The following is a 15,650-nucleotide window of genomic DNA, read 5'->3' as shown; positions in this document are numbered from 1 at the left end:
TAGTTAAAAGGGTCAAGCTAAGAGCAGCTTTGAAGCACAGCACCTTCACCACACCAAGTAAGTGCTGCAGGCAGTGGCATGCAGTATAATTTTCTATAGGCAAACAGTTAGGGCCAGCTTGTGAGGGTGATTGGAGAGATGTCATGTGAGCATTGTGCCTCCCTCCCCAAGCCAGGCAGAAGGGCTCTGACAGGATGTTAAACTCTCTTGTCTTGTCTCATTCCCTAAGTTGAGTGAGCTTTGGGAAGGTGGCCGGAGGGCTACTGGACTCATTGGAGCATTGTGCTTCCCGGGCTTTGGGAAAGAGGCACCAGGGGAATATTTAGGGGACTAACCTAGTCCCCCTAGTAGTCCACTGACTGCACATCACTGGCTGCAACGGGTGGCCGCATGTTGCTACCTGTGTCACTGTATGCACAATGGCACACTCAAAGGGACCTTATGTAGTAGAAAAGATGATCTGCCCCAGTGGTACATGGGGCAGCCTCGCCCACCCCCATACAATGTTTCTTTGTATGTACAATTACATCAGAAGTGATGTGCGGCTCCTAATGTAACAACAAATGTCTCACAACAAATGAAACTGATCTGTAGAAAATGTAACTTGAAAAAAGAAGTGATGTGTGGCTCCTCCCTACCGTATTTAAAAAGGCATTTTTACCCAGCCCAGTGGAGGTGCTGCAGTTAAGAAAAAATTCAGAATATGCAATTGGGTAAATCTCCAGGGCCGGACGGTTTAACCTCCAAGTATTATAGATGTTTAAAAGACTACTTGATTCAACCACTAAAGGAGGTTTGTAATGAAATTTTGGAGGGGGAAAAAGTGCCAGAGTTGTGGAAAGAAGCTTACATCACACTTATACCGAAAACTGAGTCTGAAAAGACACAACTTAAGAATTATCGCCCCATATCCCTGCTTAATGTGGATTACAAAATTTTTGCTGACATTTTGGCTAAAAGACTGAAAAAAGTATTAGCAGAGGTGATACATAAAGACCAAGCTGGCTTTCTCCCTGGTAGACATTTGTCTGACAACACGAGGAATATAATCAACATCTTAGAAAAGCTACAAGTGAACATCAATACAAAAGCAGTTTTGACATTTGTAGACGCAGAAAAAGCCTTTGACAACATTTATTGGAGCTTCATGAAGAAAAATCTTCAGGGGATGGGGGTTGGTCAAGGTTTTGAAAATGGTATAGGGGCAATTTATTCAGAACAAAAGGCTAAATTGATAGTTAACAATGTGGTGACAGAAGAATTTAAGATGGAGAAAGGGACACGACAAGGCTGCCCAATTTCCCCTCTCTTGTTTATCTCGGTTCTGGAGGTCCTGCTAAATATGATTAGAAGGGACCATCTGATCCAAGGTATTCAGGTCGGAGTTAAACAGTACAAACTTAAAGCTTTTGCAGATGACCTAGTATTGACATTACAGGAGCCAGAGTCTAGTACTAAAAGGGCTTTGGAATTAATCCAGGAATTTGGTCAGGTGGCAGGTTTTAAGTTGAATAAGCAAAAAACCAAGGTTTTGGAGAAAAATTTAACACCGATTGAGAGAGAGAGGTTTCAGAAGGAGACAGGTTTAACATTAGTAAAGAAAGTAAAATACCTGGGGGTGAATATGACCGCTAAGAATGTGAATTTGTTTAAAGATAACTACGAGAAATGTTGGTCAGAAGTGAAAAAAGATCTTGAAATATGTTCAAGCGTGAAGCTTTCCTTGCTTGGTTGAATTGCTGTTATTAAGATGAATGTATTGCCAAGAATGTTGTTTTTATTTCAATCATTGCAAATCATAGACAAGATGGATTGTTTCAAGAGGTGGCAAAGAGATATTTCTAGATTTGTCTGGCAGGGCAAGAAGCCCAGAATAAAATTTAAGATACTTACTGATGCAAAGGATAGAGGTGGATTTGCCCTGCCAGACCTTAAATTATATTATGAATCAGCAGCATTTTGCTGGCTGAAAGAATGGCTGCTTCTTGAGAACACAGACATTTTGGATTTAGAAGGTTATGATAATGCTTTTGGGTGGCATGCATATTTGTGGTACGGCAAGGTTAAAGTGCATAGGGCTTTCAAAAACCATATTGTCAGAAAAGCACTGTTTAATGTCTAGCTAAAATACAAAGACTTACTTGAAAATAAAACCCCAAGGTGGCTATCACCTATGGAAGCGAAGGCTTTGAAAAAACTTAATATGGAGGCCAATTGGCCAAAATATTGGGAAATCTTGGAACAGGAGGGTGACAAATTGAAATTGCAGAGTTATGAGAAACTTAAAGATAAGGTGCGAGACTGGCTTCATTATTTTCAAATAAGGGAGGCTTATAATTTAGATAAAAAAATTGGCTTCCAGGTGGAAAAATCAAAATTAGAAACATAATTGTTAGAACCCAAAGCTAAGACACTATCAAGAATGTATAACTTGCTGTTGAAATGGAATACTGAAGATGAAACGGTAAAATCTGCTATGATAAAATGGGCACAAGATACTGGACATAACATTATGTTTGCTGACTGGGAGCAGTTGTGGACCACAGGTATGAAATTCACGGCATGTAATGCCCTAAGAGAGAATATTATGAAAATGATGTACAGGTGGTACATGACCCCAGTCAAGCTTGCAAAAATTTATCATTTGCCCGATAATAAATGTTGGAAATGTAAAGAAACTGAAGGTACATTCTTTCACCTTTGGTGGACGTGCCCAAGGATTAAGGCTTTCTGGGAGATGATCTATAATGAAATGAAAAAGGTATTTAAATATACTTTCCTGAAGAAACCAGAGGTCTTTCTCATGGGCATGGTCGGCCAATTGGTGCCAAAGAAGGATAGAACGTTCTTTATGTATGCTACAGCAGCAGCAAGAATACTTATCGCAAAGCATTGGAAGACACAAGACCTACCCACCTTGGAAGAATGGCAGATGCAAGTAATGGACTATATGGAAATGGCGGAAATGACTGGCAGAATCCGTGACCAGGGAGAAGAGTTGGTGGAAGAAGATTGGAAGAAATTTAAAATTTATTTACAGAAACATTGTAAAATTTTTGAATGTTGATGATGTTGAAATGAAATGAAGTGGTTCTAGTAATAAGGTAAAATAAGAATATGTAAGAATGGATTGATATTAGACGAAAATTTGAAGCTATAATATGTGAGGAAAATAATTAAGGATAAATCAAGAGGGTATGAATTTGCTGAACCAATTTTTAAATGGAATACAAAAAAGGGAGGTGTGAGGAAGTCAGGAAAACAAGTTAATGAACGGTGAGAAATTAAAAAGAGGGATTTTTCTTTTTTCTTTTTCTTTTTATGTTAAACTTAAATTTTTGTATTTTTGTATTTTTGTACTTTTGTGTTTTTTGTTTATTGTCTTGTAACTCTTTTTTTTTTTGTTAAAAATTAATAAAATATCATTAAAAAAAAAGAAAAGAAAAAATATAAAGGAACTCATAGACCACCTTGTTAGTAGAGCCTCAAGTTACAGATTGTAACAGTGCTTTGAAAGGTTCATAGAGCTGTGGACTAAACCACAAAGCTATGCCCTACTCCCAGTATTGCTTGAAAGTTTGCGCCAAACTGTGGAGTGAATAAGACCCTCCCCGCATCCCCAGAGCACAGGGTTTGGGACCTGTATGTGGCTTTAGAACTCTATTCCTGCCATGGACTTGGACAAATAATTCATCCTTCCTCAACTTTGTGTCACATACAGAAGGTCACAGTCTTGCATCCCGCAATAGTCCACAAGAACTGCAACTGCTGAGATTATCAACTTACACTTTAATGGGCTGCACCAATTCAGACTGGTGGGAAGGGCTTACATGACAGAATGCTCATTTATATCCCTCAAGTATTTGCTTTACATAGAAAACTAGAATGTCAGTGAGAAAGCTAGGCTATAGCACCTCACCCTGATTTCTAGTTTTTTATGTGCAGAGAATGTACAGAGGAACATCAACCATGCAAGCCCCTACCTGCGACCTGAAGAGGTATAGCCCAGACCCAAGTTTTCCACCTTGGTGTCAACGAAGTTAAAGACTGCATGTTCTGTACTCACAGTCCAGGAAGGGGATTAGAGCCCCCACCTCATCCAAAATCATGCCCTGAAAAGGTGAGGAAGTCCACCTTTTTACTCCATGAGAAATAAGAAGAAAAAAAGAAAGGAAAAAAAGAGAAAGAGATTAAATGATACAGAACGGAAACTATCTTTAGTAAGCAGCCCTTGGTTTTTTAACTGAAACATGGTATAATATGGACTTGACTGAACAGCACTTTTTATATCATACAAGATTAAAATTGCTACATAAATAATTAATAACCATGACTCAATGGTGCCACCCATAAGTCCTAGATTTAGCTTGAACCACAGTCACATCCTTTCTGTTAATGAATAACAAGGACAAATAACTTTTATGAAGAAAATTATAGCCTTCTAGGAAATGCTACAATGGATTCATTATCATCAATTTGAAGGGCAGGCTGACGCCCTTGGGTGAGAGAAGTTGATCCATGGGAATTTTTCCCAGAGTGTATTAAGCTAAGCCCACTAACTTGTCCTAGTTTCCCATTTGATTATCTTATTTTGCCTGCTGTTCTACAGGTATAAGAAAGCAGGGAAGGAACTCAGATGCACACCACCCACAAGGGATCTCTACTTGTGTGCCTGATTCACATTTTGATGTCTTTGCCAAAGACTACAAAGGTGGAAGGGATAGATCACATGACAGCCGTACACACTTCAGGAATGGGCACTCTCCTGGAAAACAAAGGAAATATAGGAACACGGCAAGCTGCATTACACAGAGTTGTCAATTGGTCTGTCAAGCAGCTTTCCAGGTTTTCAGTCAGAAAAAACTTCCTTAGCCCTACATGGAGTTGTTCTGCCACCGGGTGACGGCCCTTCCCCAATACTTAAGCTTCTAACAGAGTGACTTTTAACACCCCCACCCCTCAGAAGAGACATTGTCAGTCCATAAGAAAGTTGTTAGGTGTATGGACCACTTCCTACTTATTGATTTGGGTGAGGTGAGGTAGGGGACATACAGTGCATGAGACCACCTTAGAGGGAAAAGTCTCATCTGGCAGCAGCAGCACTTTGTGAGTTTGTTAGTTGTGATATATGAAGGCCAGGGTGCCCTTGATATTTTTTAACTTGCAACACCACAAACATATTTAACGCTATGGCTACAGGCTACAGGCTATGGGCTATAAGCCTATACGTTTTACAGTCTCTTACCAAATTCATACTGAAATTTCCATCTGCTGATTTTTTACATCTTCTCAGATAAACACTACTCTGCACACACATTCATCCCTCTAGGTTTAATTTATTTGTTACCTTTGTATTCTGGCTTTCTATCAAAATGGCACTCAAGGTGACTGAAAACAGTAATATAAAAAGTAAAAACGAAAACATGTACATGAAAACATATGTAGAAGCAAATGCACGTTTGCAGTGACTGAGTCAGCTAATGAAGCCTGAGGTGTGTTTGAAGAACAACAACAAGCAGAAGGTCATCAGAAGGGGGCCTAGATGGGCCTCTCTCGGCAAGGAGCTCCATAGCTTATTAGTTATTTTATTATATACTGCCTTTCTACCATGGCTGTTAGGAACAGACACAGAGAACCAGAGAATTGTAAAGCTGGAAGGGACCACAAGGATCATCTAGTCCAGCCCCCTGCAGTGCAGGAATCTTGTGCCCAGAATGGTACTCAAACCCTGGGATTAACAGTCTCATGCATGAACGCTTGAGGTATCCCAGCCTTATAAATTCAGGTGTTGCTTGTACATAACAAATGGCCCCTTGAAGATCTTAAAACCTTTAATGGGGGAACACTGTCTTCCAGAAAATGCAAGTAGCATAGGTTTGTAGGTCAGAGTCAGCACTTTGAATTGTGTCCCAGATACAGACTGGCAACCAGTGAAGCTCTTGGTACATGGGGTACATGTTCTGTAGGTTTCTCTAATGCTTCAAACCTGTAAATAAAATGTATGACCACAGAGAAGAGCATGACAAAAGAAAAGAGGAAGTTATGAGAGCTAGAGCCAGGTTGGGGGTGGGGTGGGGGGAGGTCCTAGCAAAGTGCCCTGGAGTGACTTCCCCATCCATGCTGGTGGCCTTGGCCAGTTGTTTGCCCATCCAGCTCTGGGCTTAACTGGGGGCAGCAGCTACAGCTGGAAAACCATCTGCCATTTTAATTTTCCCACAGATAGCAGGTAGAAAATTCAAACAGCCCCCAAGGTGAGCAGTGCCAGGTGTTTGGATCTCAGCAGCTGCTCATGGATGCTGGGCACTGCTGCTTTCCCTAGTAATAGTGCTTCCAACAAAGTAAACCTTTTGAAAGTAATAGACCCAATGAACGTTCATTTGTTTCAATGAGTCTACTCTTAATAAAACATAGTTGAATGCAATCAATTCTCTGTTACCTAGCTTCATCTTACACAGGGTAGCATTCTTGTTTGCATCACCAAGAGGAGGCTTGGAAAGAACTTTTCATCTCATTGGGACAAGGAGCTTCCTCTCCCAGAGAGCCCTTGTGTGCCCCACACTATGAAGCTCAAGTCCACAGCATAGGAAAATAGCATTAACAAATGCTGCAATAATACATGTATCAGTGACTCCATTTGCCTAACACCATGCATGCTGCTCTCCAAACAAGTGTTGCCAATGGTACTCACATTTAAATTATGTGGACTGTACAGCGAATTTCCTCCCAAGCCATCACTGTATCCTCCCGTCTGATTGATAACATGACGCAGTGTATCCACCTGCAAGGGCAGATGAGCAAACAAGAATAATCTCATCATTCAAAAAAAAAAAAAAAAATCTACCAGCACACTAATACTTAAAATTCAAACTTCTTTCTAACATGGAAAAGAATGGGGTGGGGGTTGATGGTGATGTGAGAGAGAGAGTTTCACAGAAAGACAAGCCTATCAATCTAGGGCAAGTGGCACATGTTTGTATGATAACTGAACGCACATGCTAAAAAAAACACACATAAGGAGGCACAACTTTACTCAGGAGGATATGTAGTGTACCATAGATTTCCTTTGGGATCTGCAGTACAAGCCCTGTGTCCCTACCATATCCAAAACAAGTTGCAGAGCCATCCTCAAGACTAAAATTGATGCCCTTCATAGTGCAAAGGGCTTGGCTCAGGGTGAGCTGCTACTGCATGTCTTGGCATTACTCTCTCTACTGCTGATTCCTTTAAACTGGCAGCACAGTTCTGAGAATTATGGACAGTATAAGAGGGTAAAGTGCAGGGTAATGGAGCAGGGAATTTGCAACTTGCCCATATTTACTGCTTCAGAGTGGGTTACAGAACTAGGGGGCAGGCAGAATGTTCAGTTTGGTGAGATGGCAGGAGGAAGTTGCTTTGGCACATGACAAGGTTTTTCAGGATAACAGGTGGGGGTTGCTAAGACCCAGCAAGAGAGGGGGAACTGGTGATTTACAGGCAATAGCAGTGCCAATGAAGGGATTTGGGGAAGAGAACTGCAAAATGAACAAGGTTATTCATTTTAGACACCAAATACTACCTCCCCTCTCCCCGACTTGGCCATTTCTTTATGGAAAACGTATATTGCCCTTAGGTGCCTACTGCGTGGGGACATTTGACCCTGTCTAACACCCCTTGTTTAGACACTACTGCACTAAAAACGGGGGGGGGGGGGAGAATCCAAATGGTGTCCTGCAATCTAGATAAATTATGTCTTTGAAGCTCATGTGCATATACTCATATGGCACACATTTCTACTTCTGCTAGCCAAGTTGGAGGACCAGACACTATTCAGAGCACTGAAACAGTATCCCAACAAAGACCTGATATTATATCATGGGATCTCATAGCCAAATTTTTTACAGTGCCAGACTTTTGGTCATGCGCCATTGCAGAAAATACACAGACCTGGAGGTCCTAGATGAACAGGTTAATCTTGTTTGAATGAAAACTGAGAACACAATGCATTTAAAAACACACACACACACCTCAGCTATATCAGTTTTTTAAATTAAAATATGTAACAAAGGGAGATTCCATAAACAAAGCAAAAAAAGAAGTCACAATAAATAAAAGCTTTAGTGTTAATAGCCAAACAACACACCCAACCCAACGCCATGAGCTCAAGCCAGAGCCGAACTGCATTCACAAAGCTTGAAAAGTTTCAGATTGGGGAGAGGGAGGAAGCCAGCTCTTTTCATTGGCAAGATTCAGTGCTGTGAGGAGCCAACATTGATCAATTTTTGTAATAAATAGGAAGGCCCAATTAAAAGGTGAAAATTGTTGTTGGATTGTTTTTGTTTGTTTGCCTTTTATTTTGATCCTCTTTTAAAATAAAGCCCAAACCATACCCTGCTAAAGAGGCCTTAATCGGGGGGAGGGGCGTTTTTCTCCTACCTGTGATTGCACATTGGCTCCGACTTGGGACCCCTGGTAAGAATCCCCATTCAGACTCTGCATGTTCATGAACATGTCCCCAGAATTAGGGAGGTTAAAAGAACCTGAAGAACCTGGAAAGGAAAGAGTTAAGTAGCTGAATAAAAGAGAGTGGCAAACATCATATGTCTACCCCAAAAGACCTCCAAAAAGACAAGGGGAATAAGGAGGATGAGAGAGGAGAGAGGAGAGAGGAGAGGAGAGGAGAAGGAAATCCTTTGCAGAGAATGACACCCCATAAAATCAGAGGGCCACAGACTAAGAGAGATCAACACAAATGACTCAAATGAATTTCATGAAGCAGCATATAATATACCCCAAGTATTTCTGGACCCTTTAGATTAAAAAAAAACAAATGGGGCAAGATTTATGAAAGTCAGAGAGCTCTTAAAATCTAAATTTCTTGATGGTCCTTTAAAAAGAAACACTCAAGCACTCAGATATCCTGGAGATTTTACATTCTTTACTTAAAATAACAGTGCCTTTCTTGAGCTACACCTATAGGCTCTGTTCAGATATAAACATGCTTTAGTTTCTCAATTGCTTGGAATCTGAATGAGATAGAGAATTTAATTCATTATGTACTGAAGTACCAAGGGAAACAATGGGTGGAAATTTTATGTGAAAATCTGATTGGCTGGGAGTTGTCTCCAATGGTTGTCTCTGATTGGTCAAGGATTGTAACCCTGTGGTACGTAAACTTTGGGATGCGCGCGTGGCAAACCTGGAAGTATTTTACCAGGTTTCACCGTGCACACATGCAGAGAAGCAGTCCTGACTGCAACTGGAGGTACCACTGTATAAATCTCAACAGGTTTCCTAAGCAAAACCTAGCTGGATACAACCGCAAGAGTGCCCAAGACAGTTTTCCTGCATATTTAATGGTTCATGTGAACAACTTCCTTGTGTAAGCAGTGCTATGTAACCTGTAAATAAGGATTTCCATCTTTCTCACTAGTTGCTGCGACAGCACATAGTGATTTCCCTTTCCAAGTTTACTGTTTGTTCAACTGGACTACTCATGTGATCTGCTAAACACAAGTGGGTATGGTCAAACATAATGGAGCAAGCTAGTCCTTAGTAACACTCACTGTGTGACATTTCCACATGGGTACTTTTTGGGGGGAAAGTACTGCATTATGGCTGCTACACAGCTCTGAAGGTCCTTCTCCCGGGGGCTTTCTGAAACCAAACTTGTCTCAACATTTTCCAGTATTCTAAGATCTGGTTCATACATGCAGGCTTATCACTTTACCTTAAGGCACAGACTTCCATGGAATAAGCAAGGCTTTCGCATGTGAGAATGGGCCATCCAGTATGTTACGACTACAGACAGAACTTTGGCAGCACCATCAGCACAACACTGCCTATGAATCCTCAAATGACAGTAAGTAAAGGCGGATAAATCAAGCAACATCCCTGCATGTGTGATTTGGCTGTAGGACCTTCATTCCAGGATGGGCTTTAGCAATTGGGTTCTTCATGCTGCTATGTGTTTACATGTAACGTTTCTCATTATAACAACTGTTAATACTAGGGAAGCAATGTTTAGCTGATTACACTGAATCAGTGACCCCTGTGAGTCAGGGAGGAGTTTTAAAATAATTTAAAAATATAAATGGCTATAAAAACTGGAAAATGGCAAGAATCACTTTAAAAGGAGCATCTTAAAAGCACTCTCTTTTCTCTCTCACACAGAAGGGAATGTCTCTTCTAAGAGGATTCCTGCTATGGTGCCATCTAAAAGTGATTGTGTTTACCTGGATACTAATACATGCAAATTCATTTGATAGTTGATCAACTAAAACTCATAAGGTTAACTGATTAACATTGATTTTAGCAGGCAGCAGCCCTAATAAATACTAATCTGGCTGTTTTATAATTCAGGCTCCCATAAGCAAAGAAATGCTAGTGGGAGCCAATTTCCCAGGGCAGTGGAGAAACAGACTTAAGGTCTTATAGTGCAGTTTTGCTCTGAATGCAAAAGAGCTGCTTTGTGCAGAAGTTCTTAGAAGCTACATGCACTGCCCCTCCCCAACCACCAGGCAGTGGCTCCCTTTAGGTGCCATCACTAAATACCCAAGTCTTATACTGAGCATGGGGGTTTAATGCCTCCTTAGGATGGAAATGGCTGCTAATTGCTAATTAAGTTGATTTGTTCTCATCAGAAGAAACCACCTCTTATTTAGTTTGTCACTTAGCTTTGCTATTTCTAGTTTTAAGGAGGCTTCTCTGTGGTTACACTGCATCAAAACAGAGCAGCATTTGCTTTGGTGCAAAAGGAAGAAGAGATGTCTCTTTGGACTACTGTTTTCTTGTTAGTACTATATGCAACAGCACCACATTGCCAGGAAATCCTAACGAAAGAAATCGCAACAACAGACAACCTAATATTTGCTCACACTTCTTTCTTGCTACTCTTAGAACTCATCCATACTTTCCATGCAACTTGCTTTCCAGGCCCAGGTCCACGGTTTCTATGTCTGTCTCTGAGCAAATTTTTTTTGTCCCATCACTTTGCCTGGGAAAACCCACTGGTTACCACTGCAACAGAACAAATGGTAACTGGGTTTTCCATGGACTGCCATTCGTACTGATTCAGTGGTAAACAGGAGGTTTTACCCAGGAAAGCAGTGGAACTACAACAAAAACTGCTTGTAGATGGACCTGGAAAGCACAGACCTGTGCCTGGAAAGCACGGCACAAGAGGAAGTCTGGATTAGACCTAACACTTTATCAAGGAGAGCAGTTTTCAAGCTTGCTACCCCCAGGGGAAAACTGTATATATTAGATGGTCTACAATGGAACTTCTCAGTATTGAAAGGGGTTCTAGGGTGTAACTCTTGCTTCTTGGCATTTGCAAAGTGTGACTGCATCCTTGGACTAAGGAGACCAGCCTTCCCATGGCTACACATTGCTGAGAAGCATCTAAAACAGCAGACAAGATACTCAGAAAGAACAATCATGGAAGAGTAAGGCACCACAATACTACTCACTAAGTGTGACTGCTCCCAGCCTTTCTCCTTAACCCTGAAGGGTAGGAGGCAGAGACTGTCCCACAGATACTTGGGCTTCTGAGATACTCAAGAGGACCTAAGAAGCCCAAACAACTGTGTGGGCAATCCCCTCCATCCTGTTTGGCTAAGGTGGAGAAGAGGGCTGTTCCTTTGGAAGTTAAGTGCTTGGTCAGGTACAATCCCCCACTGACTTCACCAGCTGCATGATTAAAGGTGTCAAAAGGACCAGAAGATTATCCCTCACTTTGTACTGTTTCAGAGGTACAGTGTAAGTTCAGCTAATGCTACCCCCCATTTCTGTTGGCTACCAACGACAGACCAAATTTGGGGGCCTCAGAAACACAATGTGGGTGGAAAACATTGACCATGAATTGTTTATTTGCTATTCTGTTATTTGTTATTCACAGAACACTGTGAAATGAGATAGCTCAACCATTATCTTCCTGAAATAAAACCGAGGAAGCATCTACAGGAAAGAAAAAGTGTTCCAAACACTTACCCCACCCCACTGTGTTTGAAATAAGACTCTTATGCAAGGCCAATTTTCCACATCAAATCTTTAAGGAAAGGGTGTACTTCAGCAAGTCCCTTTTAAAGTATGTACTTGCCTTGGGACTTTGTAACTATGCTGGTTTTTCAAAGGAACAATGGAAGGCTTACAAGAATTCTAACAGCTCAGTGTGAATTCACTGGCTACATAATTTTACAAAACAAGGCCTGAGTTTCCAAAATATAATAATTTAAACTAGCCTGCCAGACCTTTAGCTGTGTGTCTGCTGTTCTGGAATGCGTCAAGAAACTGATAGTTCACCCAACTTTTCATTTAAATGAACTCCCAGGGCTGCATGCTAAGGCAATGCAGGGTGCACATTAAGAGAAAAAAGTCTCACCCCAAGAAGTCAATAAGCTATGAAAGAGAATTTCTGCTCCTTCGAGAGAAATACCCACCTCCCACTTCCAGCTTTGCTTTTAACATGTGAACCAGGCCATGCCATGAAGAAGATGCTGGTACATACCAGAATTTGGTGTGGTGGGTGAATTTGTCTGGTTGTTTTGGACAGCTGCCGCCACAGCATGCGCAGCTGTCACTGCTGTTTTTGCTGCATAAAGGTTGGCTTCTTCCTGAAATTTCCCTATGTTCTTCTTGTACCTGATTCTCTTGTTGCCAAACCAGTTGGATACCTGCCACAGAAAGGAGAGTACATTTTTAAATCAAAGAGAGACCGGAGGGGGAGGAGCCAAATCTCCCAGGATGTTTTGTGGCGACAAATGGGACACTTCAAGACATCAGTTCCTGCGCTTCCAAAACAAAACCCTCAGTCTTCACTCTAATAAAAGTGGCCACTTAAATCCAGAATGCAATAAATTAGGGCTGAAGGGTCCAATACAGTTTTAAAATCAGTAACTCAGAACAAGGTGGAAAAAAACAAGGTGGAAGCAAATTTAAACTGAAAGCATGTTAAAGTACAGGCACACTTAGTACTTAACTTTGTGGTGTTTTTTAAATTCCATTTTAGTGCTGGAGTTGAAAAACGTGGAAGACCGTCTTTCTGTTCAGCATTCAGTGATAGCTTTCATTTATCAAACTGTAAAGCTGCTACATTTCCTACCTCGAAAAGTCACCATGGGGGTCTGTCACCAAACCAGAACCCTCCAAGAATCATTATCAAGCCTTCAAGCATTGCTGTAATTATTAAAAGGAAGGATTTGAGCTTGATAAAACCCACAAGCCCCACCCTATTGCTCCTTCAATTTTAGCAAAGTTATGGTCCTTGTAGCCTTATAAAGACAGAGGACCCACCTCCCCCTGGTAATTTGAGGACTGCCTCAGAGTACCCAGAGTACCCAGTTCTTGTCTGCCAATTGTATTCAGAAGCCCAAATGTTAATCTACAGAAAGTGTTTCCTTCACCACTGGTCAAACTTGAGGCCAGGCCTTATACTCATCATTCTAGCTTTCTGTGGTGGGGTGTGAGGGTGGAGTAACAAGAAGATGACTCCCTTCCACAATTCCATAAATTGTTACCCTCTTACAGAGCCAGCAAGTATAAGAAGCACTGGCTGCCCTTATTTTGTTGTTAAACATTGTTAACACTTCCATGATAGAAGTTGCCTTTGGACCTTACCAGGCATTCAAAGCAAAACCACTGTCAAAAAGAAACCATTATTAGGTGGAGTTAGAGAGAGGGGAGGGGGAGAGACAGAGAAATATAAAAGTAGAACAGAGGGAAATGAAGAGGGAATTTTAAGGAGAAACATGCAATTGTTATTTGTTATTTGGGCTGGAACAACCTTGGCAGGTTGGCAAACAGAAGTGAGCTCAGTCCATTGCAACAATGAGGGGGGGCTCAAATAAATCAATAATGTATGAAATGTTGCTTTGTTATCTCCCTTTGAAGATGGCTTTGTTGTTGCCAAGCCAGCTTCTAAGGCTCTACCTATTAACCCGCCCAAAGGTCATGGCCGGAGCAGCTGAAACAAAGCCGCTGGGAAAATGGCATGCAGAAACTATTTTCTGATCTTGGCCATTAGGGGAATGTTCATAATTAATAACTGTAGTAAATAACTATGAAAAACTCCCTCTCTCACTGGCAGACAAGGCTGCATTCTCTTATGTCCACACCAGGGCATCAATATAACAGAAACAAAGTATTTATCAAGCATATCTACAAGAGCTGAAATTTAGAGATTGTAATACAGTCTTCACTAATGGTACCTTCCGAATATTTTGGACTACATCTCCCATTAGCTCCAGCTAGCACAGCCTGATGAATAATGTAATAATAATTTGCTCATAAATGTCCAAGACTGTTATAAAGACAGTCTGCAGCTAAGAGGATACTTGTTTCTGCCCCTTGGTATTCCCATATTCATTCTTGGCCTCTTTCTTCTGGGCCTTGTAAGTAAGGTAGGTGCTGGTTGCTAGCTGTGCAAATAGGTCTGAAGTGAAGATGTGGATTGCTGATGGTATGGAGGCATTTATGGTTGCCCTATAGCAATGAATATTCTGGGGCAGGGTGGGGAACTCTGCTAGCCTAAACACAGTGTTACCTTCCCCTCCCTTTTAACTTCCCAATGGTGAAGGCTCCACCACTCAGTAGGAAGAGCACATTCTTTGCTGGCAAGGGGTTCCAGGTTCAATCCCTGGCATCCCCAGCGAAAAGGATGGGGAAGATCCTTTCTCTGCCAGAAATCATGGAAAACCATTGCCCTTCAGAATAGAACGGCAAGAAGCCTGCTCCGGTATAAGGCAGATTTCCAGAGTCTTATCGCGGGGTGGAGCTTGGTAAAACCAAACAATTAACCTATTTGTCTAGAGCTCCCACATCTTTTGGTACAGGCAATCATTAGCTGGACATTTTATAGCCTTCAATGGAAAGTACGGACACAACATGTGCTGCTTATGGTACATTATACTTTGAAGGGAGGAAAGGTTAGCAATCTGTCTTTGTACCCCACCCTGCTCAAATAATGTTGGGCATGTAATGCTAACCTTTTAACTGGTCAGAGTTGGTTGTTAAAAACACTGCTCAACTCTACAGCTAGGATTAGGCATTTTCACTGTGTGGGGAGAAAAGAGAATTCTTTCTTGGTTCCATAATGCTGGCATTTGCTTTAACATAAATTAATGAAAGGCCCCCAAGCTTTAAATGCAATAAGTGAAGGTGCATCTTTTTACATGCTGCATTCCCAGGACGACACACGGCTGTATTGTATATATTGCACTTAATATTACCTTGTCAGTCAGGAAGCAATAATACATTAATGAAAGCCAGCAAATAATTACTGTGGACAATCCAATTATGGCTTTATTAACAGTTTCATAATTGCAGAATCTCTATACGTCAACCATATTGTCCGCGGATATATAAGAATCTGGTGTTTATGCATACCTCTGGACCAATCAAACAACAGCCATCACTAATAAAGGCTTGTTTAATTCTCACAGTAAAATTTTAATATCCCTGCAGCCTGGGGAAGGCTCAGCGAGTGGATTTGTCGGATCGTTTCCACCCTGCTAGTCCCACTACTTCTTAATCTTTAATATCAAGGCAATTAAAATTAATGGCCACTCATCCAAAGCCACTGTGGGCAGTGTTGCCTTGACATCCGTTGTTTGATGGGATTACCTAGAGGTTAAACTAACAAGCAAGGTTTAATTGGAAGCAATGAAAGGAGCAGT

At 41.3% G+C, this 15,650-nt stretch overlaps 1 protein-coding gene across 11 annotated transcripts in view; it reads right to left on the bottom strand.

Annotated features, from left to right (window-relative positions):
• PBX3 (PBX homeobox 3) overlaps window positions 1-15,650 on the bottom strand; it is a 239,621-nt gene that overhangs the window by 7,382 nt on the left and 216,589 nt on the right. For 10 of the 11 annotated variants that reach the window (XM_081847694.1, XM_081847699.1, XM_081847695.1 and 7 more), the window contains 3 exons: window positions 12,485-12,650; window positions 8,413-8,525; window positions 6,689-6,778 (listed from right to left, as the gene is read on the bottom strand). In XM_081847694.1, the coding sequence (XP_081703820.1) occupies window positions 6,689-6,778; window positions 8,413-8,525; window positions 12,485-12,650 (369 nt within the window). The remainder of the gene's footprint in view (window positions 1-6,688; window positions 6,779-8,412; window positions 8,526-12,484; window positions 12,651-15,650) is intronic. The other variant, XM_081847700.1, reaches the window with a different exon arrangement.

This window comes from Podarcis erhardii (genome assembly GCF_964252035.2).
Source record: "Podarcis erhardii genome assembly, chromosome: Z".
In the NCBI taxonomy this organism is placed as follows: Eukaryota; Metazoa; Chordata; class Lepidosauria; order Squamata; family Lacertidae; genus Podarcis; species Podarcis erhardii.
Note: the sequence above shows the minus strand (reverse complement) of the source record. Positions and strands in the feature narration are given on the sequence as shown.